The sequence below is a fragment of the Zootoca vivipara genome, chromosome 1 (genome assembly GCF_963506605.1).
Source record: "Zootoca vivipara chromosome 1, rZooViv1.1, whole genome shotgun sequence".
Lineage (NCBI taxonomy): Eukaryota > Metazoa > Chordata > Lepidosauria > Squamata > Lacertidae > Zootoca > Zootoca vivipara.
The window spans coordinates 49,435,187-49,457,914 of NC_083276.1; the positions used below are offsets into that span (position 1 = coordinate 49,435,187).

At 44.3% G+C, this 22,728-nt stretch overlaps 1 protein-coding gene across 3 annotated transcripts in view; it reads left to right on the top strand.

Annotated features, from left to right (window-relative positions):
- The window catches only part of LRP4 (LDL receptor related protein 4), a 101,847-nt gene that overhangs the window by 48,264 nt on the left and 30,855 nt on the right, over positions 1-22,728 (top strand). For all 3 annotated transcript variants that reach the window (XM_035115069.2, XM_035115078.2, XM_035115085.2), the window contains exons 2-11: positions 906-1,064; positions 12,259-12,375; positions 12,896-13,009; positions 14,293-14,409; positions 19,246-19,374; positions 19,681-19,800; positions 20,196-20,321; positions 21,040-21,165; positions 21,679-21,813; positions 22,145-22,270. In XM_035115069.2, the coding sequence (XP_034970960.2) occupies positions 906-1,064; positions 12,259-12,375; positions 12,896-13,009; positions 14,293-14,409; positions 19,246-19,374; positions 19,681-19,800; positions 20,196-20,321; positions 21,040-21,165; positions 21,679-21,813; positions 22,145-22,270 (1,269 nt within the window). The remainder of the gene's footprint in view (positions 1-905; positions 1,065-12,258; positions 12,376-12,895; positions 13,010-14,292; positions 14,410-19,245; positions 19,375-19,680; positions 19,801-20,195; positions 20,322-21,039; positions 21,166-21,678; positions 21,814-22,144; positions 22,271-22,728) is intronic.

Here is a 22,728-nt window from a genome sequence, read left to right on the forward strand (position 1 = left end):
TTGCCTAATAGGCAGGTGTCCTGACTTCCTGCTCATTTCCGAATCTCCTTAGTTGACCAGGGATGGAACATGAGATGCTGAGAGGGTCATATTCAGAGACATGGATCCTGTTCTGGGTTTCTGAAACACATGAGTGAGCTATCACACGTGCCCTATTTTTAGAGGCAGAACTTACTTGCAAAGAGTTTGACTTCACTCAGTCTGTTTGTAGCTACTTCCTTGTTTCTATTCTTGATATGGCCACGTACCTTGAACATATCTCCTATTTCAGGTACAGTATCATTATAATATCACTATAAGTCTGTGAGCATTTCAGCTGTGAGATTGTGAAGGAAAAAATGGAAATTAACACATGACAATGCTGGCTGAGGAGCGGCTGCCTTTTTTTATGAAGCAGAAATGATGGCATGTGTGCACTGGTTTTGTGGAATATCCTTCAGCTTATCCCCTGAAGGATATTTTGTGGAATATCCTTCAGCTTATCAAGGGATAAGAGTAAACAGTTAGAAAGCCAATAAAAACCTGCAGGCTTCCCTACTTTATTTAGGCCCTCATTTTTATTATTTAGGCCAAGGACTCTGGGAATTGCCCAAATATGGGATCCATGCATGTATGGTGATGGGGAGATGGAGGTGTTGTAAATAGGACATTGCTGTAAGCTGCTCCAGATATTTGGCCATAGAACCACCCCTTAGATTTCCCCCCTGAATGATTGCTCTTCAGACGTTGCTTCCAGTCAGTTGCATCTCAGGAATCTTAACACACAGTGGTATGCCGGGAGTGTGTGTGGCTCATAGGAATATTCCCAATGTCATTTTGCACTGCATTCATGTGAATTAACGTGATGTTAGGTGTCCCTTGATTTTTCTTACCTCTAAAGCATGTCAATTATTTTCTCCCTGCAGGTGCATGCAGCAGCAGCAGCAGCGCCTCAGAGTGCGCTTGTGGACGAAACCACTTCACCTGTGCTGTTAGTGCTTTTGGCGAATGCACTTGCATCCCTGCTCAGTGGCAGTGCGACGGTGACAATGACTGCGGGGACCACAGTGATGAAGACGGCTGCAGTAAGAGAACAGTCCATTCTTAAGAGGGAGGGAGGGAGAGAGGGAGAGAGGGGGGAGGGATTGAAGCGAAAGAAGATTGCTGTCTGCCTGGATGCTGTGAAAAGTCACAGGTCGCTTTTTGCCACCACCGTGGCTAAGGCCTGCGACAAGTATCTGCCCTAAGAGTTTCTTCCAGTCCAGCAGAGTCAGTGGCATGTTGCTAACTTGGGACGTGTTGCAACATGTCCCTTTTCCAGACATTTCCTTTGTTGCCGTTCTTGGAAGGTTGTGGCTGTGAGGAGAGCTAGCTGCTTGCTTAATTAGTTTTTGTGACCCATGCCGTCAACAAAAAGAAAACGAAACAGAGTTTGCAGCCGGTGTGGGTGTGGGTGTCCCCAATCTTCAGAACGGTCCTTTGATATAAAATATTGCAAGGGGGTTATACAGACCAAAAACAGTAGTACGCATTTCAATGAAAACATCATCAAGCACACGGTAAGAACTGGTTGGCAAAGAAGCTCTGTTTTGAAAAAACACCTGTCTGAAAAATACAATTTTAAGAAGACTTCTAGAAATGAGGAGGGGTGGCTCTTGCTGAACTTCTATTGTCAAGGAATTCCACAGGAGCCATCAAACTTCCCCAGAAGAAGACATGACTGATACAAGGAGGAGCATAAGGTTATTGAAGGAGCATGTTGTTATGGAATGGCCTCCCCAAGAGGCTCTGGTGTCTTCATAGTGTCTTTTTAAATTTAAAAATAAGGGGTGGGTGGGAATTAGCAGCAGCATATGTGAAGTGCAGAATCATGTTGAAGTGAGCAATGAACAGCATATGACAATCAAAGCATTGCTTTTCTTTCTTTTTTCTTTTTGTTCCTTGTCAGTTGCAGAATGAGCTTATGGGTGCACTCACCCATGTCTTTCTTGCCAACGGCTGCTCTGATTTTGCGTCTTTCCCTGACATACTTCATCCCCTGAATTATTGTTCTCCTTGTTATCTGATATCATTGCTTCAGAGTCAGTCCTTGGGTATGTGGCTTTCAAGGAGCACCTCATATCTTGGGGAGTTGGCTTGTCGCCATTGTCGCTGTTGTGCCATGGTCTGTGGGGTTGGGGTGTGCTCAGAGAGAATGTCCCTCAAATAGAAGTACACCATCCAGAGTTCAAGAGCCCCTGGCCCAACCTGGCGGCTTGTAGCCCTTCTCTTTCCGTCCTCTTGACGTCTGCTGCTCTTCCCTTCAACACAGCTCCACCTCTCCCCCAGGCATTGCTCCATCACCTTCTTCCAACAGGTCCCTGCTGCCTTCCATCGCTCTTGGTTCTCACGCAATTCCTCTGCCAAATGTCCACCCAGGGAAGGTGTATCAACAACAACAAGGGTGCTTGGCCTCCTCATGCCTTAAGTATCCCTCCCACTATCAGGTGTGCCTTGCGCCTAAGGGAGTACAGGTGTGGGAGTTGCACACCCCTCATCCGCAGCTTGCCCACCCACTTGCTGAGTACATGGCACTAAAGGACTGAGTTAGTCTTTCCCACCTGCACTCAACTGTCAATGCCATTGTGCTGATGCTCAGGTGCTGCCAGGCAGCCCACTGCATCGCCAGAGCAACCAGTGTTACTCCTCCCTCCTTGAGAGAGGCAACGGGGAAAGAGGTGCTAGGGGTTCACCTCCATCCTGATCAGCTCTGTTGGTCCCACTTGCCCCCTTGGTCTGTCTCTCTCTGATCACTTGGGGCAGGTGCCCCATAATCCACCCAGCTCTCGCTGACGCCCTCTACAGGGTCCTCCTCCTCGGACCTGGCATAGAGCACAGAGAGTTCCATGACAACCACGGAGCTAGGCAAAAGGGCAGAGCTGCCTTCCCTTCATGAGCACCTGGGCATTCAGCTTAGGCCAGGCATCTCAGTTGCTTGGATGCTTGACCCGAAGCAAAGTAGAAGAGAAGCACAAAGAGCTGATTTTTGCCATCTTCTGGAAGCCTGGCTGATCCCTTTCTCAGGTCACAGTCAACTGTTGCCTTACAGTTGTTGGGTCACAAATAAAAGCCAATTATGTGGGTGAGAGATACCACATGCATTATTTTTGTTTAGTTACTAGATTTATATCATTCCTTTCTTCCACAATAGAACACAAAAGCAGTGAGCACAGGGTTCATTGTGTTTTCCATACTTTACAACAACAACAACAACAACAACAACAACAACAACAACAACAACAACAACAACAACAACATATTATAAATATGCTTAAAGCTGTTCACGATGCAAACTTGTGGTTTTAAACAAACTTTACTCCAATGGTGTGGTCTTAAGCTGTGCTGCAAATTATATTGTTTCTGAAATAACTGAATGCACTCATGTGCAAAGGGAATGTGTGAAGAGTTGATTGAACAGATATAGTTATGAAGCCTGTGGAGGAAGTGCACATTTCGGCAGGGGATCATCATGGTGCTCTGCATCAAGTGCAAACCTTAAATTATTGCTGTATATTTGGTAGTGCAACTCAATTTTCGCCTTTGGTAACTGCCCAGCGTGTCACATGCTGTGTGTCTAGTACGTCGGTTCATGATGCATGTTGATGAACCAAAATAAAGCATGCCACACAATGATATTCAGCTAAGTTTTACATAGAATTCCTATTGGAATTCATGGACCCAAGTTAGTCATGGTCATTTGTTTCAATGAGTCTACTCAGAGAGAAAAAAGTTGAATGCCATCCACTATATATGATAGTATACATGTTTTTACCTCTCTGCAAAGATTAACCCTTTGATGCAAATATAATGCAAATGAAGCTGCTCTAAAAGATTTTTTGGTTGAGTGAGAAGAAGATTTAGGCTGAATTTAGTATGTTCAAAAGGGTTTAGTCGTGCCAGCCTAAAGGTCAGCCTTGATAATGAAGTGTTTTGAGAGGAGAGGCTTTTGCTGCTTTTCTGCTTTTTCACCCATCCTCATGTAGGAATCCTTCATGGAACTTATAGTCACTAATGGGATTACTGATTGCCTTTGAAACCGCCTGCTTTTTAGGCTGGAAACTAATGCTAGTTAAGTACAGTTTTCCCCATTGTGAAAATGGACAATTTGGCACTTGAGAAGTTATCAAGCATAATTATGTGTTTTTAGAAAGGTTTTAGAAAACCAAACACCTGGAAATACAGGAGTTCCTTATAGAGGCTCTTGTGAATGCTGTCTCAGGGATAGGAGGAAAAGAGAAAGGTCTTTTTTATTTGGATTTTGCCGGTTGATGGTCATTGATATGTATTTCCAGCATGGTTGAATGAAATGGGAAATAATGAAGAATATAGGATATCTACTTATTGGCTGATAATCCCAAGCAGCAATATTGGCTTTTCCATTAGTTTCTAAAGCAAGGTTTTGTAGTTGGAATGAAGCCAATGGCTCCTGAATCTTGGATTGACTAGGTGAAAAGCCTCATAACTTAAGTCTTCTTTTACATAAAGCGCTACTTCATGTACTATATGTATGCAATATATAAGGTATATATGGACTTTTGAAAAAATTGGTCCGCTTATGTTATAGAACTTAAGAAGGGCTAGCTGGATGGTTCCAGTTGCCCATCTAGTCCAGCATCCTGTTCTCACAGTGGCCAACCATATCCCTATGGGAAGACCATAAGCAGGACCTGGGTACAACTGTGCTCTACCCTCCTGTGATTTCCAGCAACTGGTTTTCAGAAACAGACTAACTCGTGACAGTGGAGGTAATTTTCTCTCTGTCTCCTTCAGCTCCTCAAAGTTGGCCACCTTGAATCTGGCCGTATGCACATGTTTTGGGAGAGCCAGATTCTTTCCACTGGGCGCATCCTCTGTCATGCTTCTGACTCTTAATGCAAAACAGTAGAGAGCTATTCTACTATTTTTAGACTTTTGCTGATACCCTTTGACCACTGTTAATTGCAGTTTCCCGCATGGAACTCTAGCATTTGATTTATTTTTATTTTTATTGGCAAGGGTGCAATCATTTTATAATTGCTATTTAGACAGACACTTCCCTTGGTTTTTCACCCCAATTGTGTGTACTCCGGGACCTCCTAACATAGGTGGAGTGAAGGAAGGAAGGAAGGGCTTTTGCTTTCATACCCATTGCATCACTTTCCCAGACTTGCTGGGGAGGTTTCTAAAGGGATGAGGAAAGGTGAATGTGATTTCCACTTCAAAACTGGGAGTAATTATTTCACTGAAGACCTAGCCTGATATAGGAGTTGGAGTGCTTTTGCATTTTCAAGGTATAAAAAGAAAAAAAGAAAATTCGTTTAAGCTCAATAATGCCATCACTGCAGGCGTCGTGTAGCATGGCTAAGAAGACGACTTGTTTCACCCTGTCTTTAATATGGCAAGACAAGCTTATTTCAGGTAGAATCCGGTGAGTGTTACATGACAGAAGGCACCCACTGGCGAAACAGGGATGGAGATGATTTTCAGAGATTCCCCTACTTTCTGCAGCCCTCTTTGCCCGACCCCCTAATAGGTTCTGCAGGGTCCCCTAAGGTGGACAACAAATCACTCCAAAAGTCTCCCTCCCTCTTCCACTTGATAGATGGCTTCCATCTATCAGCCTTTGCTTTTTATGCCCTTGTGTATAAAGAAAACTATGCATTGATTTCTAGTTTTTATATGTTCTGTTTCAGTGCTTTTAAAAGCACCTTGAACTTGCACACCTTTGGGGGGCGGAGTGTCTTTGGGCACTAAAGGATAAAGGGTTGACTCAAGTAAGCATACCCACCATGCTTTACTAGAATTCAAGTTGACTGGGTGCAAATAAAATCTCAGTGGCCGTAAGACTCTCAGACTGACAGCTCAAATTCCTTCATCATAGCGGGAGATTGGAAATGAGTCTTGGGCTTCTGTGTTCCTTTAACTTGCCCTTCAGGTGGCTGCCACAGGGAGAGGGAGCCATCTGGGGTGATCTTCCATAGGATCCAAGTCAGTGCCCCAGAAACACTGCTTTTCAGGAGACAGCAAGAGGAGCAGCTGTTGTTGTCGTTCTTGAAATTGTCACATTGAATTTGTGAGTGCAGTGCTTTTATATTGCACTTTTTTCACTGCAAGTAACTTTATTTTAATATTCAATATTCAATGCAATCCTCATCATGTTGAGAAGTGATTACCTGAACTGGTGAATGAGAATTTTAATTTCCTAGGTTTTCAGTGAGCTCCTGCATCCAAAACAGGGGCCTTCCAATTAAGACATTCATTTCTCCCAATGTTAAGGACTGGGAATGGCAAGAGAAGGGAGTGCAAACGTGTGTGGCCCACTCTTTTATCTCTTCCTGTGGAGAAAACAATGTTCAAAATTTTCTGGGCTGGCAATTTGGACAACTATTGGGGCCAGATCATGTGCTATGTAACAACAGCTTTGTAGTAGTCAGCTATTTTAGACTAGGTCAACATAAAAGGTTCAGAGACTGATTAATACAAACAGATCTAGTCAAAACCAAAAGAATATCCCATTCAAATTCAAGGAGGAATCTATAATAAAGGATAAAACCAGGAAAGCTGACAAAATAAGAGTAGGCGGACTTTAATGGAAGCACTGAGATGGTGAGACACAATTCTGAACATAAGCATTTCATTTTTTCAAATTTTAGATTATTAGTTTCTTCTCCATATAATGCCGAAATTGACAAATGATGAAACAAAGAATGATATGTTCTTAATCATATCTCCTGAGAACAAAACAATCATATAGCAGTTGAGGGAAGGATCACTGAATGTCAGGCTAGAGATCTGTAAAGAGCTGAGGTATATAGAGTTGGAACATTTTCTAGTTTCAGAACAAGCCAAGTGCCTTTCAGTTAGTTGGATAGCTTCTGCATCTGTTTATTAATGTTCCACTGGCAGCACTGGAACATCAGCTATGCTAATCAGCTGGCTAGAAAGGGGGTATTCTGGTTTCCTGTGGTTTAAGTACTCATGCTATCTCTTGGCTTTTCTAGGCAATTAACTAACTTCCCTTCATCCGTAGATTTCAGGGTGGTTCACAGCATAAAAATACAAAATAAAAACACAAAATACACAATAGAAATAAGAACAAAACAAACCTATAACACACACACCCCCAAAAGGAACCACTGCATGCTAAAGCTGTGGGCATAGGAAAGTTGTGTTGCTAGACATTAGTGATGTCATTGTTATTAGTCAGTCAGTGCCTGTCACACTCCTGTAATGTAGTCATGGGTGGACTTTAGTCTTGTAGGATATACTTTGCTCCATCGACATGAGCATAACGGTAGCAGTCAAGGGTCAGAATCAGGTGTAAAATGGTGGCCCAAGGGACAGTGCTAATTGCACATTTCACTCCAATAGTCATAAACTGGGAAAATGGGAAAATATAAATAGTTGAGTTAGTGCAGATAACCAGAAATTTTCCCCAGGGCGCAAGCCTGGGCAGGGTATCTGGAGGTCCTGGGCTGCCCAAACAACGAGACCCCCCTCTTGACCTCACTGAGGTGGTCTAAAGGAAATCAGAGGAATACATTTGGCGCCAGCCTGGCTGCAGGAGTTGCCAGAAGGAGGCGTACAAGGCACCACCCAACTGCCTTATGGGTTCCACTCCAGATTTGTGTAGGATTTACTCCTTACTTAGCCTTTTCTTCTCCTGAAGATACCACACAAGGCAGCAGAGGTTTAGGATCTGAGTTTTCCTTCCCCTAGATGGGGCCCCTTTCTGTCCCTCCCTTCCCTCTACAGAAACCACCTTCCTTGACCATTGGACCCTATATTCGTCTCAGCTGCTCAGTCCACCAGAACCTGTCTTCACACACAGGGGAAGTCCTTAACTCACCAAGGGTTTGAGACCCATCAGTTACCCTCACCTGGTTAAGCTGGCCAGTCAGAATTGTTTCCTGGCGTGTTGCTGCTGTCACATGCTGACAGCTTCTGGGAGTTACAGGTGAGAGCTGAGTGCAGGGTGAGGACCAAAGGTGGACAAACTATCCCAGAAGGAGCACGACATGTCACCCACCAGAGGGGGACTGCCCCTCCTCTAACACCACATACACCCCTATTTGGAATAATACCCCAGAAGGAGCATGACGTGTCCCCTCCCAGAGGTGCTATCCCTCCTCTAACAGCCTACTTTGAAAGAAAAAGGCTTCTGTTGTTGCCATTGTCAGGCATTTAGTTCTCAAACTCTTCCTGATCTACTGCAATTTATCCAGCAGTCTAATATCATAGCACTTTGCTTATGTTCTTCTTCGGAGCTTACGTTCTTCTTGGGATCTGGTGTTCTATGATACTGGAAACAAGCTCCTGGACTGAGGATGTGCTTGCACCTGCACCCCATTCCTTAATTATAACTGTGTGTCCATACACCCTGAGCTATTATTTTGCACCTGGCTCTGGTTGGTGGAGCTTGGAAGTTCTAGTAAAGATCCAGAATAGATCTTGCAAGTCTGAAGATGGTCCACCCATGGCCAAGTGTGAACACACAGCCTGACTTTGCTGGATTGGCAGACATGCTGAAGAGGGAACAAGGGCCCCTCTTTGTGTGTTACCGTTTCCCTGTGTCACTTTCCCTCCCGCCCCCCTCTATCCCCCTAACCTGAAGCTCGTTTTTCATATTTAAGGAGGGCATTACATTGGGAGGAACTACTCCCTGTAGGCTTGGAATTTCATTTTGAGCAGTTGCCTCATGAGAGTAGCAGCAGTTCAATAGGATAATGGTATCCGCTATGAACCAGCGCTAATGGCCTAACCCTGTGGGAGCCAGAAGAATTCTCCCCCAGAGAGCCAGCATGCAAATTCCCTTCCAGGCGGCTACTGCTCAGACCTTTGGTGATTAGTCATGCTGGGGCTCAAGGCTGCAAAAGTTGGGAGGGGTGGGATTGTGCGTTTGTGTGCTACAGCTGAGGCCTGAGAGAGTTTGGTCTGATCAGAGAAAGTGCTATCTCCTTTCCCATCGCATCAATGTGCTCTGCTTCTTCTTAAAACACCTCCCCCCTTTTTTTATGGAGAGGAAGACAGTATTTCCTGGAGTTAAGGAAATGAAGAGATAGTTCAGAATAAACAGGCTTTCTAGTTATGCCTTACTCTTCATTGGCCAGGATAGAAAAGTAGCTTAAGTTACATCAGATATAGAAAGAACAGAATTTGTATGGCTTATACATTGTTTTGAAAGCGCCCCAATCACGAAACTTTATTTTTCATACTGCATTTAACCAGTAAGGAGTTAAAGAATATTGTAATTGAGCCAAGAATTAAATGTGCATGATCTTAGATTGTCAACTGGCAGGTTTACATTTTGTTTTAACCTGAAATATATGAAACAACAAATATTTATTCTGTTGTTCATGCAAGACAAAATAGGGGGGACTCAACCTCACATTTAGAGATCTGAAGGGGAAAAAAACAAAGCTTGATGGTTTAATCCAAGTGTGCCCATGCAGTTGTGTTCTAGGAGTAGTGTGATATGTGAAACATTGCTGTTTAGATCTGTGAAACATTTGATTGTTTGATCATGAGCATAGTTTGCTAGCCCAATCCATGAAAGCAGTCATTTGAATGGTACCTAATTGCTGTCAAGGAATAGGGTTGCCAGACTCAGTAGTGGACAGGACTTCTGTGCCTTTAATTGCCCTGTTCTCTTTTGAGTCTGGAAACCTTAAAGAGAAACCAGCAGACCCTTTGTTTAATTTCCAAGCAAAGGGTCTGCTGGTTTCTCTTTAAGGTTTCCAGACTCAAAAGAGAGCAGGGCAATTAAAGGCACAGAAGTCCTGTCCACTACTGAGTCTGGCAACCCTATCGAGGAAGGACTGGTCTGTGGATTTAGAAAGCACATGACATGGGCCTTCTGGAATTCTACCAATTCAGAATGCAAATGGAGGCCCCATGTTTGAATGTTCCATCATGTTAAAAAAGAAACTAATAACACCCACCATACCTCCCCATATGACCTGTGAAGTGGTTAGGAGGAAACAAGGCCTGTCACCTGATGCTGTTTGACATCAGACAAAGCCGTGATGCCAAATTTTTAAGGAATTATTGGGAATGTACCAGTGTATTCCTGCTTCTTCCTTTGCAGCTCTGGCTTGTAAAAACCTTATTTTCAACTTTTGTTCCAGAGCTCAGAGGTGAGTTTGGGGCCAGCCAACATAATCCCATTCCACCTATTCACCTGGAGCATTTGAGAAGAGAGGACTTTTAATCGTAAGGAGTAAAGCCATCCATTGGAGGAGCATGCAACTAATTTTGAAGTTCATCTTCCAATAATAGTCTGGTTAGATGTGGTGGTAACTTTTGCATCCCTTTCTCCCTTGGCTAGGAACAGTTTTTCCTTCCTTCCATCTGAACTACGAGTCTTCAAGGCTGGTAAGCCTGGGAACATTGGTTTTGCTTTCCCATGTTAAACTTACAGCTGTTCCCTCAGGTAAACGGGGAAATGGAGAAGGGTGGTCTGTACTGTGCGGTTAACTGTTGTTTGCACTGGACAGTGGCAAGCAATTCCAGGTGATGCAGAGCTTGAAACAAGGAACACTGACAATCCGGAGTGTCATTCCTAGACTGCAAGGGGACTTCTCTTTCCTCCTGCTCCTTGTGTGTATTACTGCAGCATTAAATTCCCCTGCCATTCTCTTGTGTTGGGTGGAAGGGAAGAAGCCCAGGTGATGACAGCTGGGAGATAGTATCAGCAGACCAGGCAGGGATGAAAGGGCTTCACAATCTCCATCTTCTCTTTTCTTTTCTCTGTTCTATTCTTCCTTTCTTTTTTTAAAAAAAATAGTTGGAAGTAACATTGTTCCTTTGGAGAACACACCTGTCAGGAGCAAAGTCCCGGTGCTACTCCCTTCCAGTCATAGTTGGCAGCCCTTGAAAGCGCAGCCCTCCCAAAGGCTGAGAGTTTCTTTCAACCCTGGGTGTGTGTGTGTGTGTGAGGAGGCAGGGCAGTGATTGATTTATGCTGTCCTTTTGAATTCCGGCCTTTTACGGATGGCAGCTTCACCTTTCTAAGGGATTATTCTTCTTGCTTGCTTGGGGATGTGAGGCTGCCAGTACTGAATAACCGCTGAGAATTGTAGACGCATTCTCACTGCGCGCGTCTTGGGATATAGTTGGGGCCCCTCCAAATGAACAACTAATAGAGCAACAAGTGTGCCCTTGTGGCTCATTTGTCGTCTGGCATCCGCACACATTCTCTTGCTTAGTTAAAAGGAGGAGGGGAGAGAAATAGGTTTCCCCTTTTTGCCAGGAATGTAGGAAGCTTCCTTATACTGAGCCCAGACCATTAGCCTGTCTATACACTGAGTGACAGTGGCTCTCCAGGATTTCAGGCTGGGTCCTCTTCCCAGCCCCACCCAGAGATGCCCTACTCAGGGATCCATCACGGGACATTCTGCATGCAAAGCAGATGCTCTGCCAAATAAGCTACAGCTCTTGGCATAGTGATTCCTGTTCTACATTGCTTTTATGTCAAGCAGCTTTCGCTTTTGGTGATCGTGTGCTTTTGGAAATCTCAGGCTGAGCCACCCCCTCGAGATATGGTTCAGCAGCATTTGGGATGTGGCCATCTCAGATCGACTAACCAGGCTAAGAAGGGTAGCAGAAGGTGTGTAACAAAAAGAGATAGCCTTGTTTTGAAACCTTGTACTCGTTCTACACGCCTGTTTTATAGTTTTGCTTTCCATCTTTTCATTTTTACCAGTTTTTATATCTGTTCTCTCTGTTTTATATACATTATAAAAATGAAATAAAAAAATATTTACCCCCCCCCCAAAAAGAATCCTGGTCTTCCTTCTTTTCATATGCAAGGGATGAACATAACAATTCTCTCCCACCAACTACTCAAATTTGTCTGTGGAGAGCGATATTAACCATTAATGCCTTGAGAATATGCTTGAAATGACATTGTCAATGTAATGTTTTATTTTTGGTGGAGATTGTATTACATAACTAGACTTACACCCAGTTTTTCTTGTAACCATTTTTATTATTTTGAAAAATAAAATAAAAAATAGTGAATGAAACAGGAAAAAAAGCTTGGATAAAGAGAGCCCTGCCCAGACAAAAGTATCCTGGGTTCATTACTGTTACTAACTTTGTTTTAGTAAGTTGGTCATGTTTAGTTTCTCTTTTATTGTTTCTGGTTCTCTTGGCACAAGTGTTGTAGGATTAAAAGAACAAAGCAACAACAACCATGTCTTGGTGAAACCTTTTGGGTGCTCTTAATCAGTTCCCTCTCTTCTCCTCCTTCCATTCTAGTGCTGCCCACTTGCTCCCCCTTGGATTTTCACTGCGACAACGGCAAGTGCATCCGTCGCTCATGGGTCTGCGATGGAGACAATGACTGCGAGGATGACTCTGATGAGCAAGACTGCCGTAAGTTAACTCATCACCGGTCCTCAGAAACTACTGCTGTTCCACCCTACCTGGTAGGAAGCTAGGATAGCGGCTCCAGAGTCATGACTCACCTGCCTGGGAAGCTGGCGGCGTGGCTCCATCCCCACCTGTTCAGAATTGTTTTCGGGGGCACAAAGAACATAGCTGGCGTACCTCAAGCAAACCTGGCTCTTTGTAGGAGTAAGACAGGTCACTAAAAACCAGCGTTGTTATTAGCAGCAGTTGTAGTTACTGTGGTGTAGTGTGCAGTCCCAGCCAGGCTGGGCATCGAGTGGCCTCCTCTGGTAGGTGGGATGCGCTGCCTCAAGCCCTTGGGGATGGTGTCCTCATGCTGCTGTTCCCTTGATGCTGGGCTCCCGTAATAAGGACGTGCCCCATAAATTGGAAAAGGACACAGTTCTCAGTGATGCTGGGCGGCACACAAACACTTTCCCGGCTAAGCAAACCTGTGTGTTTTTCTGACTTTGCTCGCTCTTTGTGCTTCCTGTATCCTTTACAGCTCCACGGGAGTGCAAGGAGGATGAGTTTTCATGCCAGAACGGATACTGCATACGCAGCCTGTGGCACTGTGACGGTGACAATGACTGCGGGGACAACAGCGATGAACAATGCGGTTAGTAGCCAAATCCCACAGAGATTGCTAGAGAAGGGCTTGCGTGGACTTTTGTCGAAGGCAGTGGGTCTGGTTAGAGAGTAATTCCCAGCCTTCTCCCTCTGTGCAAATACTTTATGAGTATTTTTTGTTTTGATCTCACCCACTGACTTGGAAGCAGTGACCAACCAGCCCTATCTGCTACACTTAATCCACACTGCCAGCAGTCTTCCTGCAAAGATTCTGAAATGCACAAATCTTAACCGTTATTGTATATGATGTGATTTTCTTTAAAAGTTTTTACTTCAATTCTTAAAAAAAATAACAAAATATAACAAAAGCAAAAAAAATTACAGAATATAAAGAAAGCAAAAAAATATAAGAATAACAAAAGCAAATCATAAAGATAAATACTCAAAATAAAATTTCATCCAAATTTACACTCAACACAATACACATCAAATGATATGCAAAAGGTTTAAATCAAGATGAAATCAAAACCCAAAATTTCAAAAAGAAAGCAAGGCAAAAGTAAAGAAATAAAAATAAAAATTTAAAATACTTCTGATTGTTAGCATTTCACTTTCTATAGTTTTCATCCCTTTTAACTCGCTTTTTCAAATTCCTTTATGTAAACCACCTACCACAGGATGGTATGATGTAATGCTAAAGTTATATTTATATAACCTGCAAATCCCACCTTTCCTCCAAGGAGCTCAAGGTGGCATATGTGGTTCTCCACCCACCCACCCCCGCCCCCCATTTTATTCTCACAACCTTGTGAGAGACAGTGTCTGGGTGAGAGACAGTGACCTGCCCAAGGTCAGCCAGTGAACGTCATGCTTCAGGATGGAACCCTAGTCTCCCAGTCCCTAGTCCAACGCTTGCAATAATTACACCACACTGGCTACCTCAGAGGAAATTAAGATTACACATTTGATTATTCTGGGCTGAGCAACGGGAACTATGCTGCATTCCTTTGTTGCTAGAGGCAGCTCCTGGAAGGTTGTGCCTCTCCCGGACAAAACCCCATTGCCGTGTTATCACCAGCCTTGTGTGAATCTTCTTGTATTTCTTCAGAATTCCTGAAGATCCATTCAAAAATTAACCCATTGCCTAGCACTAAAAAGGAAAGAGCACATAAGCAGTGAGCACATTTGTGGGCTAGCAGATGATGAGGTGGGTGCTGAGGCACCTTCTCATGTTGACAGGTGGGTCGCCTGATCAGAGTCTGGTTCCTAGGAGGGTGGGATGGGATGGAGGAATGACCTTTCCATTGAACTGCTCCTTGTCCTGCCTTGCAGATATGAGGAAGTGTTCAGACAAGGAGTTCCGCTGCAGCGATGGCAGCTGCATTGCCGAACACTGGTTCTGTGATGGGGATACAGACTGCAAGGATGGATCAGATGAAGAGAACTGCCGTAAGTATTCTCTCTCTCTCCTGCGAGTCGTACTTTCCACTCCGATGTCACACGGTATCTTTTGCAATTAATGTTAGGCATCCTTCAGTTTTCTCTTACAGTAAGGACCTATTGTGACTCTGAAGCCTTGCAGTGGTGTAATAGAGCATATAGATTAGCAGTGCAAATCTGTGCAGGCACTTTGCCAAATTCATACTCCTGAGCCCAAAGCTCTGCTTAAAATTACATCACCCCTCCTCCCTTTGATAACAGCATGCATGTCTTAAGCTTTGAAATGATAATGGACTGCAGCTAGAGCAGCTGTAACCTTCTGCAGCGCCTTTCTTTTCTTTTCTGTCTTAAAAGAGCAACGCGTTCCCCCACACTGATGCTTTTTAGAGTGACTTGTAATAAACGCAAATGGGGAAAAGTTACATTGCAGTTGAAAACCCATATTCATTATTCAAGAAATACCTGTGAGCAAGGACGAGCTTTAAAGGGTCTGATATGCTGCCCAAAGAGAAAGCAATAAGATTTTTAGTTGCAATGTCATCATTTCCATTCATATTCTTCCTTGAGTGTTACTCCAGAAACACTTAGGTGAAGGGAAGAGTTTTGCTGGACTTGCCCTTTTCTTCAAAGGAAGGGAATGTTGAAAACCCCGCCCCCCTTATGCAGGTTGGTTATGATTATTAACATTAGTGCCTTTCTTCCAAGGAGCTCAAATTGACATACATGGTTCTCCCCCTCCCCATTTTATCCCCACAGGGTTAGGTTATGAGACAGGGACGGGCTCTGGGTCACCCAGTGAACTTCATGGCTGACACTGGATTTGAAACCTGGGCTCCCAGTTCCCAACACTGACCTGCTGCTCCTGTAGAAGCAGGGAGGGGGAATAAACCACTCTGCAAAGTTTTCAACATCTGCAGCCAAACCAAGCTACCAACCACATTCTCTTACTGCTAGGTGTGTGTAAAAGTTCTCTGTGTTTCTACAGGTGAAACAAAATTAGAATATCGTCGAAAAGTGCATTTATTTCAGTAATGCAACTTAAAAGGTGAAACCAATATATGAGATAGATGCATGACATGCAAAGCAAGATATGTCAAGCCTTTATTTGTTGTAATTATTTGTCATTATTTGTCAATTATAAATGGAATGTAATTAATGAAATGTAATAGTGATGTTTATTTTATTTTATTTTAGTATTATTGTAACTATTTGTTTTATTACTGTGGAATTTCCAAAAGAAAGCATTTTTAAAATTTTTTTTTAAAAAAGTTGCATTACTGAAAAAAATGCACTTTTCGCCGATATTCTAATTTTCCAAGTTTCTCCTGTAATTTTGTGAGACTAAGATGACTGCAGGAACACAGGTGGTACTGTGGTCTAAACCACAGAGCCCAGGGCTTGCCGATCAGAAGGTCGGCGGTTCGAATCCCCACGACGGGGTGAGCTCCCGTTGCTCGGTCCCAGCTCCTGCCCACCTAGCAGTTTGAAAGCACGTCAAAGTGCAAGTAGATAACTAGGTACCGCTCCGGCGGGAAGGTAAACAGTATTTCCGTGTGCTGCTCTGGTTTGCCATAACTAAGTGGCTTACCTATGCTGGCCACATGACCCGGAAGCTGTACGCCGGCTCCCTTGGCCAGTAAAGCGAGATGAGCGCCGCAACCCTAGAGTCGTCCGCAACTGGACCTAACGGTCAGGGGTCCCTTTACCTTTATGATGACTGCAATCCCCTGAGCAGCCTATATCTTTTGATACGAGCTATTGTTGCTCTGTTGGTAGGAAAATTTCGGCTAACCTTTTGCTACCACTTAAGAAAGAAGTAGTGCTGCTTTTTTAAAAAAAAGTTAAGTCTATTTGTTTTCTTGGTCCCATAAAAGCCACCATGTTATTCATTTTGTATATCTCTGGTATCTCTTGGCAACTTGAGGTTTGTTTCCTCTATCTGTTTCCTGAGCACTGGGACTTTGAACCACACCTTGAGCAAAGATTTTTGTGAGCATGGGAAAGCGGCTCAACTTTTTGGGGTGGGCAGGTGGCGAAAGAAGATCTGCTTTAATTTGTGCCAAAGAATTCATTCCCAGGACTTTACCCTTTGCTCCAGCCTATGGGATCATCCCTCCCATAGTCTCCCTTTGCTTGGTCCTTAAATTTATCACCAGTGAGTTAAAAGATTTTTGGAGTTAGCAGCTGGGAGTATTGGGGGAGCTGGCTGTAGCCTATTGTGGGGTTGCCTGTTTTCTGCAAGTCATTTAGCGCTTTTTATCAGGTTTCTGTTTCCATCCCCTTACCTCCATGTCTGAGCAGTAGCAATGGCAGAACTCTCTCTCTTCCTCCTCCTCCTCCACTTCTGTCTCAAGGGCATTTTGCAGAATTTGTTCTAGATAGGAGGAAACTTCAAAAGGTCTGGGGGTGGGGAAGACGACCGGGGCTGCCAGCTCCTGAAGGGCAAGGGTGGGGAACGGTGTTGTGTGGGGCTGTCTTTTATCTCCCCAGATAATGAGAGCTGGCCAGCAGCCAAAGCTGCAAAGACTTCTGAGCCAGGAAAAGGGCTTGGAGAGAGAAAGCCAACCCCTCTCTTTCTCTCCTGTTCATTGGTTGGGCCTTCCCTCGCTGGTTATTAATAAACATCCATGCCTCAGGGATGGGAGAGGAACGAAACTCAAAAGTTGCCATGTTTAGCAGCAGTGTAAAAGAGGGATTAGGAAAGGTATCTTCTTAGGCCTGGGTACTTCTTAAAAATCTGTCTTAATAGCTTTTTTAAAAAAACGCACCCAAGGTGAGTAGTGTTTCCTCCTTTTAGAAAGGCATAGCCTTGCTACATCATTTGTGCTTCTCTGCCCCCAAGTTCCCCATCCCTCTTGGTTAGTAGTTGCAATGGAAAAAGATACATGGCCAGAACAGTTGACCCCAAGCATCATCTGGACCAGAAGTGATGATCATGCTTTGAGCTTTTAGGCTCTACCCTTTTCCCCTACAAACCCCAGAATTTGTTTGTAGTACCAGAACCTAGTTGAATTTTTAAATGCAACAACAACAACAACAACAACAACAACAACAACAACAACAACAACAACAATTTACTCTTTGATTTTCATCCACACCAGGCTTTCATTCTTTCAGCAGTCTGATTTAGAGGGGGGGGAGTTTCCTACCCACTCACGCTGCTATTGGTAAATTGGTCAGGAGTCAGATTTACTGATCGTCTGCGGATCACCAGGAAATGTACCACTGCCTACCCTTGGTCTGGATTCCAGTGTGCTAGGCTCTTCATTTGCCTTACCTAATCTAATGCTGTTCGGTGTGTGTGTGTGTGTGTGTGTGAACACTTGTGCATCCCCTGCTGTGGCAGTTCTGCTCAGGCTTCCTCGCAGAGTATCATTTTCTCTTTGTGTTCCGTGGTTCTGATTTCTTCCCTCTTTGAATCTGACAGTGGTGCCTGGGCACGTTGTCCCAACACACACAGAATGTTCTTGTCCTGCCTAATTCTCCTTGGAGGGCTCTTTTCTGTGCCATAAAGAATTGCCGTGGAGAAAGGGCTTCATTGTAAAACCTTTGTCATAGATTATGCTGGGTGCTGCACAGGGTCAGAGTTCTTGGGAAGAATTCTTACAATAAAAAAAAGGGAAAGAGAGAGAGAGAGATGTTTGTTCTGGCATCATTTTGAGAGAAGCCGAATTCTTCAAAAGCCTGGCACCGCTCAGGATGTCTTCTGCTTAGCAGTGTTAGCAAGATTTAAACCCTCAAATGTGCCTTAGCAACTTGGCTAACATCAGACCTTGGCACGGCTAGCTCTTAGGTGTATGTGGGTGTGGTTCCAGGGACAGGGGAAATTATAGCTCTGTGATGGCCTGGAGCTATCTCAAAAGGTTAGCTTGCTTTTGGGGCCTTTAGAAAACAGTGGGCTCAGAGCACTTGATGAACACTTGGCATGCTTCCAGATCTCTATAAGTCAGTTCACATTATGGTTCCCACATGATGAGTGCAGTTAATGCATGATAAACCATGGATTTGCCCATGTGCTGAAATCTGCTGTTCTTAATATGTGTGATGTCACACACACACACACACACACACACTGCTGCGTCTGCCTGCCCAAATAATTCTATTTTTGGTAGCGTTCATCAGGGTGCGGCACCACTGAACAGCCGCTACAGGGTTACTTTTCAGGGACATGATATTCCTGCTGCACCTGAATGTCAGGAGGGGACTGCCTCCTCCACAACACCCAAATTTTCAGCATGCTCCATTGTATGCACTATGCTGCCTTTAATGTGTGGGACCGCTAGTGGCAATTACCATGTGGAAGGTGGCCTAGGTAAATTAGGCCAATGCCCTTATGTGAGACCTGATAAGATACAACGTCTCTGCTGCTGGGCACAACCACTTCAAATATGAGAAATATGCCCTGATTTTCATTTTTCTGGTACGTAGTATTGGGATAGCAGTAAGGAAATGCTGCAAAGGTTTCATTCTTGGTGGACACTTCTTGGTGGACACTTCGTCTAGAAATAAAGACTCCTTTGCCGCAGTGCAGGTAACACTCTGACACTTTTCAGTGTAGTGGCAGGCTTATATATGCGTGATGCCTTCCTCTTTTGTCTTCCTGTATTGGAGAAGGGCCACAGTTTAGTGCTAGACCATCTGCTTTGCATACAGAACGTTCCCGTTTCAATTCCTGACATCTTCAGGTAGTGCTGGAAAAGTGAAATCCTGGAGTTCTGGCCTAGATGGACCAAGGTGTGACTTGGTTTAAGGCCATTTTCTGCATTCCTGTGTACCTTGTTGCTCACAGTGCCAAAAGCACAGGGTGGCTAGCCTTACTGATGTATTCTACATTCCTTTTTTTAGCATCAGATATTCCAGCAGCAACATGTAGCCTGGAGGAGTTCCAGTGTGCATATGGGCGCTGTATCCTAGACATCTACCACTGTGATGGAGACGATGACTGTGGCGACTGGTCTGATGAATCCGACTGCTGTAAGTTACCTGGGGCGATGGCATGCTGGGTGGGTTGCTGCATTGCATTTTTTTAAAAAAATCAATTTCATTTCTGAGAAGACGAAACTGTGCTGCATTGAGAATCCTTAGCTTCTGCGCTCAGAAGAAATAGTACAAATCCAAGAATACATTTGCTTCCAGCGATTCTGTTTGCAACAAGGGATTTCCCCAGAATTAATACTGGGATGGAAAGGTGAGACAGGGACATGCAGCAGAGGAACCTGGGATTTACTCTAATTTGGGCTCAATAAAGAATGGATTGTAATGCACTGTCTTCTCTTGCAGCCTCTCACCAGCCATGCCGCTCAGGCGAGTTCATGTGCAACAATGGTTTGTGCATTAATGCTGGATGGAGATGTGACGGTGACTTTGACTGTGACGACCAGTCGGATGAGAAGAATTGCAGTGAGTGCCTTGGGACTTGCAGAGCAGGTTTAGTGTAGGGGCAGCAAAGGGGGGGGTGGCGGCCCTGGTGGTATCAGACAGGGGGCAACTTTCAGTTTTGGATAAGACATGCTGGCTTTATTGTTTGGATTATATTTTTGTACTTCTGTTGCTAGGCATTCGTTTAATTTTAGTATATATTCATTAATATGTTTGGCCAATTAATGCTTGCATGGCTATTTAATTTTAGGGATGTTTTGCAATTAGTGAATTATATTTAAATGTAAAAAGTTTAAAAGTTATCTAAACTTTTAAAGTGTGAGGCACTTTCGGGTAAAGTGACATACAAATAAACATGATGATGAAGAAGAAGAACAGGTGGAATTCGCTGAGTTCTCTTGTTTTTATTTCCTCAGCTACATCTATGTGCACAGCCGACCAGTTCCGCTGTAAATCCGGCCGCTGCGTCCGCCTGTCTTGGCGCTGCGATGGGGAGGATGATTGCGCTGATTTCAGCGATGAAGAAAACTGCGAGGATACAGGTGAAAACTGTGAAAGCAAACTGTTGTGTTGCAGGGTTTTGTCCCCCACCGCCAATCAGCCTTCCTGTACAGTCATACCTCAGTTTAAGTACGCTTCGGTTTGAGTACTTTAAGTTTAAGTACTCCGCGGGCCGTTTTCCATTACTTTCAATGGGAAAGTTCGCTTCAGGTTAAGTGCGCTTCAGGTTAAGTACAGACTTCCGGAACCAATTGTGTACTTAAACCAAGGTACCACTGTATTAGAATCAGTTCTTAAATATTATAATTTACAGCATTGGGAAAGGAGTTCCAGAATTTGGTTCCAACTACTGGATGAAGCAAACCAGTATGTCCCGATCCTTCATTTTAATACTTGTTTTTATTAAAGGGTTTTCATAGATAACAATGAAATCCCGTTGAAAATAATGGATCTAAGTTAGTCATGTCCATTAACTTCAATGGATTTAATCTTTGTGGGACTAGCATTGAATACCACCCAATGTATATAGTATTACCTGGTGCTACTGTCTCTTCAAGCTGCAGTGTAAGTTGAGGCTACTGAGCCAGATACAGTAGGTCAGTGTTCTGACTTGGTATTAGGCAGCTTCCTGTATTTTACTGAGGCCGTGGAATCCTCTAGAATGTGACTGCAAATGGAGTTAAACCAGTATCCTTCCTGTACACGGAAATTAGATTACCTTCTCTTAACTTCTTCTAACTTTCCTTTCTGCCCCTTTAGGAAGTCCCCAGTGTGCCCCAGATCAATTTCTGTGCAGAAATGGACGCTGCATTGGTCAAAGAAAGCTGTGCAATGGCGTAAATGATTGTGGAGATGGCAGCGATGAGAGCCCTGACCAAAATTGCCGTAAGTCAGGGCTGCCGTACGTCTGGAATTTCCCAGACATTTCACATCACCGGCTTAGACCATAGCTAAAATAAACTGTGGTTTAGTGTGGACAAGAAACATGCACTGCAGGAAACACGAGTGCTTCGTTCCTCCTTTGCTCCTGCTGCAGTGCCCTGAGACAGGGCACTGCATTCTGGTGTCATCTAACCTGTGGCCATGGTTTGTTTCCTGTAAACAGACCATCAGCAGTAAGCCAAGAGCAAACCTTGGCTTCCACTCATGGGTTTTTTTGGAGAGAAACAAACCATAAGCCCTGGATTCAGGCAATGCGCCAGAGTGTGGATTGTTTCCAGCAGGAGTGGAGAAGTAAAATGCGAGCAGCATGCACCAATATACTGATGATTCACATTAAGCCATAGATTGTTTTTAAAAGCTATGGTTTAATGTAATGTGTTAACCTGGCCCTTGTAGGGCTTCTGCAAAATATCAGCTGCCTGGTGAATTTTCAACTTAAACATGCTTATTCTGCAGGTCTTCGAACTGGAGAAGAAAACTGCAACCTCAACAATGGGGGCTGTGCCCAGAAGTGCCAGATGACTCGAGGGACAGTGCAGTGTACCTGCCACACAGGTTACAGGCTCCTGGAGGATGGGAGGTCATGCCAAGGTCAGCAACCTCATGCTTTGGGCCATCTGTTGGTAGAATCATGCATGTCTACAATATGAGTGGATGTGGAATTTAGATTCCTGCTCAGGCCTCTACCCCAGCGCTGCCAGGATCGGGGCTTAAACAAGTGTAGGGCGTATTTCCTCTGGGACTCATGTGCTGTTTGCCCACTGGATATACTGGGCTGAGCTCTTAGGTTCTTAGCTGCTCTTGCGACTTCTATCATGTAGTGAGCTGAAACTTAACAAGAGTGTGGAATCCAGAGCATAAGGAAGAGCTTTCCAATGCCTTTTGCACACCTGAATGCTTTTCTTCCTTTTCCCTGCTTCAGACGTGAATGAGTGTGCTGAGGAAGGCTATTGCAGCCAGGGATGCACCAACAACGAGGGTGGCTTCCAGTGCTGGTGTGAGCAAGGCTACGAACTTCGCCCAGACAAGCGCAGCTGTAAAGCCCTGGGTAAGAAGGGATTCTCCGCTCTGGTTGGACGGTCACTACCTAAAAAACACAACTGTGCCTGATGCAATGTTGTCGGCTTAGTTTGGAGCTTCAGCTTTTATTTGGAGTTCAATCCTGAGTTGCTGAGTTGCACCATAGAATAAGACCCATGCTCTTTCTTTATCTCCCCCCTGCCCGCATGCTCCTGTTGAAAATAGAAAAATGGGTGTGTTTGGTGGCAGTGGTGGAGCTCTGTGGCTTTGCTTTGATCATTTTAGCAGGCAATTGCACATCAGGGTAAGAAGCAACAGAGCGGGTGTCGGGAAGCCTGGAATGAAGAGCATGATTGGATTTTTAGTGAATGTTTGCTTGTCAAAGGCTTTGAGGTGGCTGAGCCAAGAGCTTTGCAGTGCTCATGTGAGGCTTTTTTGCTAGGATTTAGATATGCTGATTCATCTGATTCCTGAGAAACCACATGG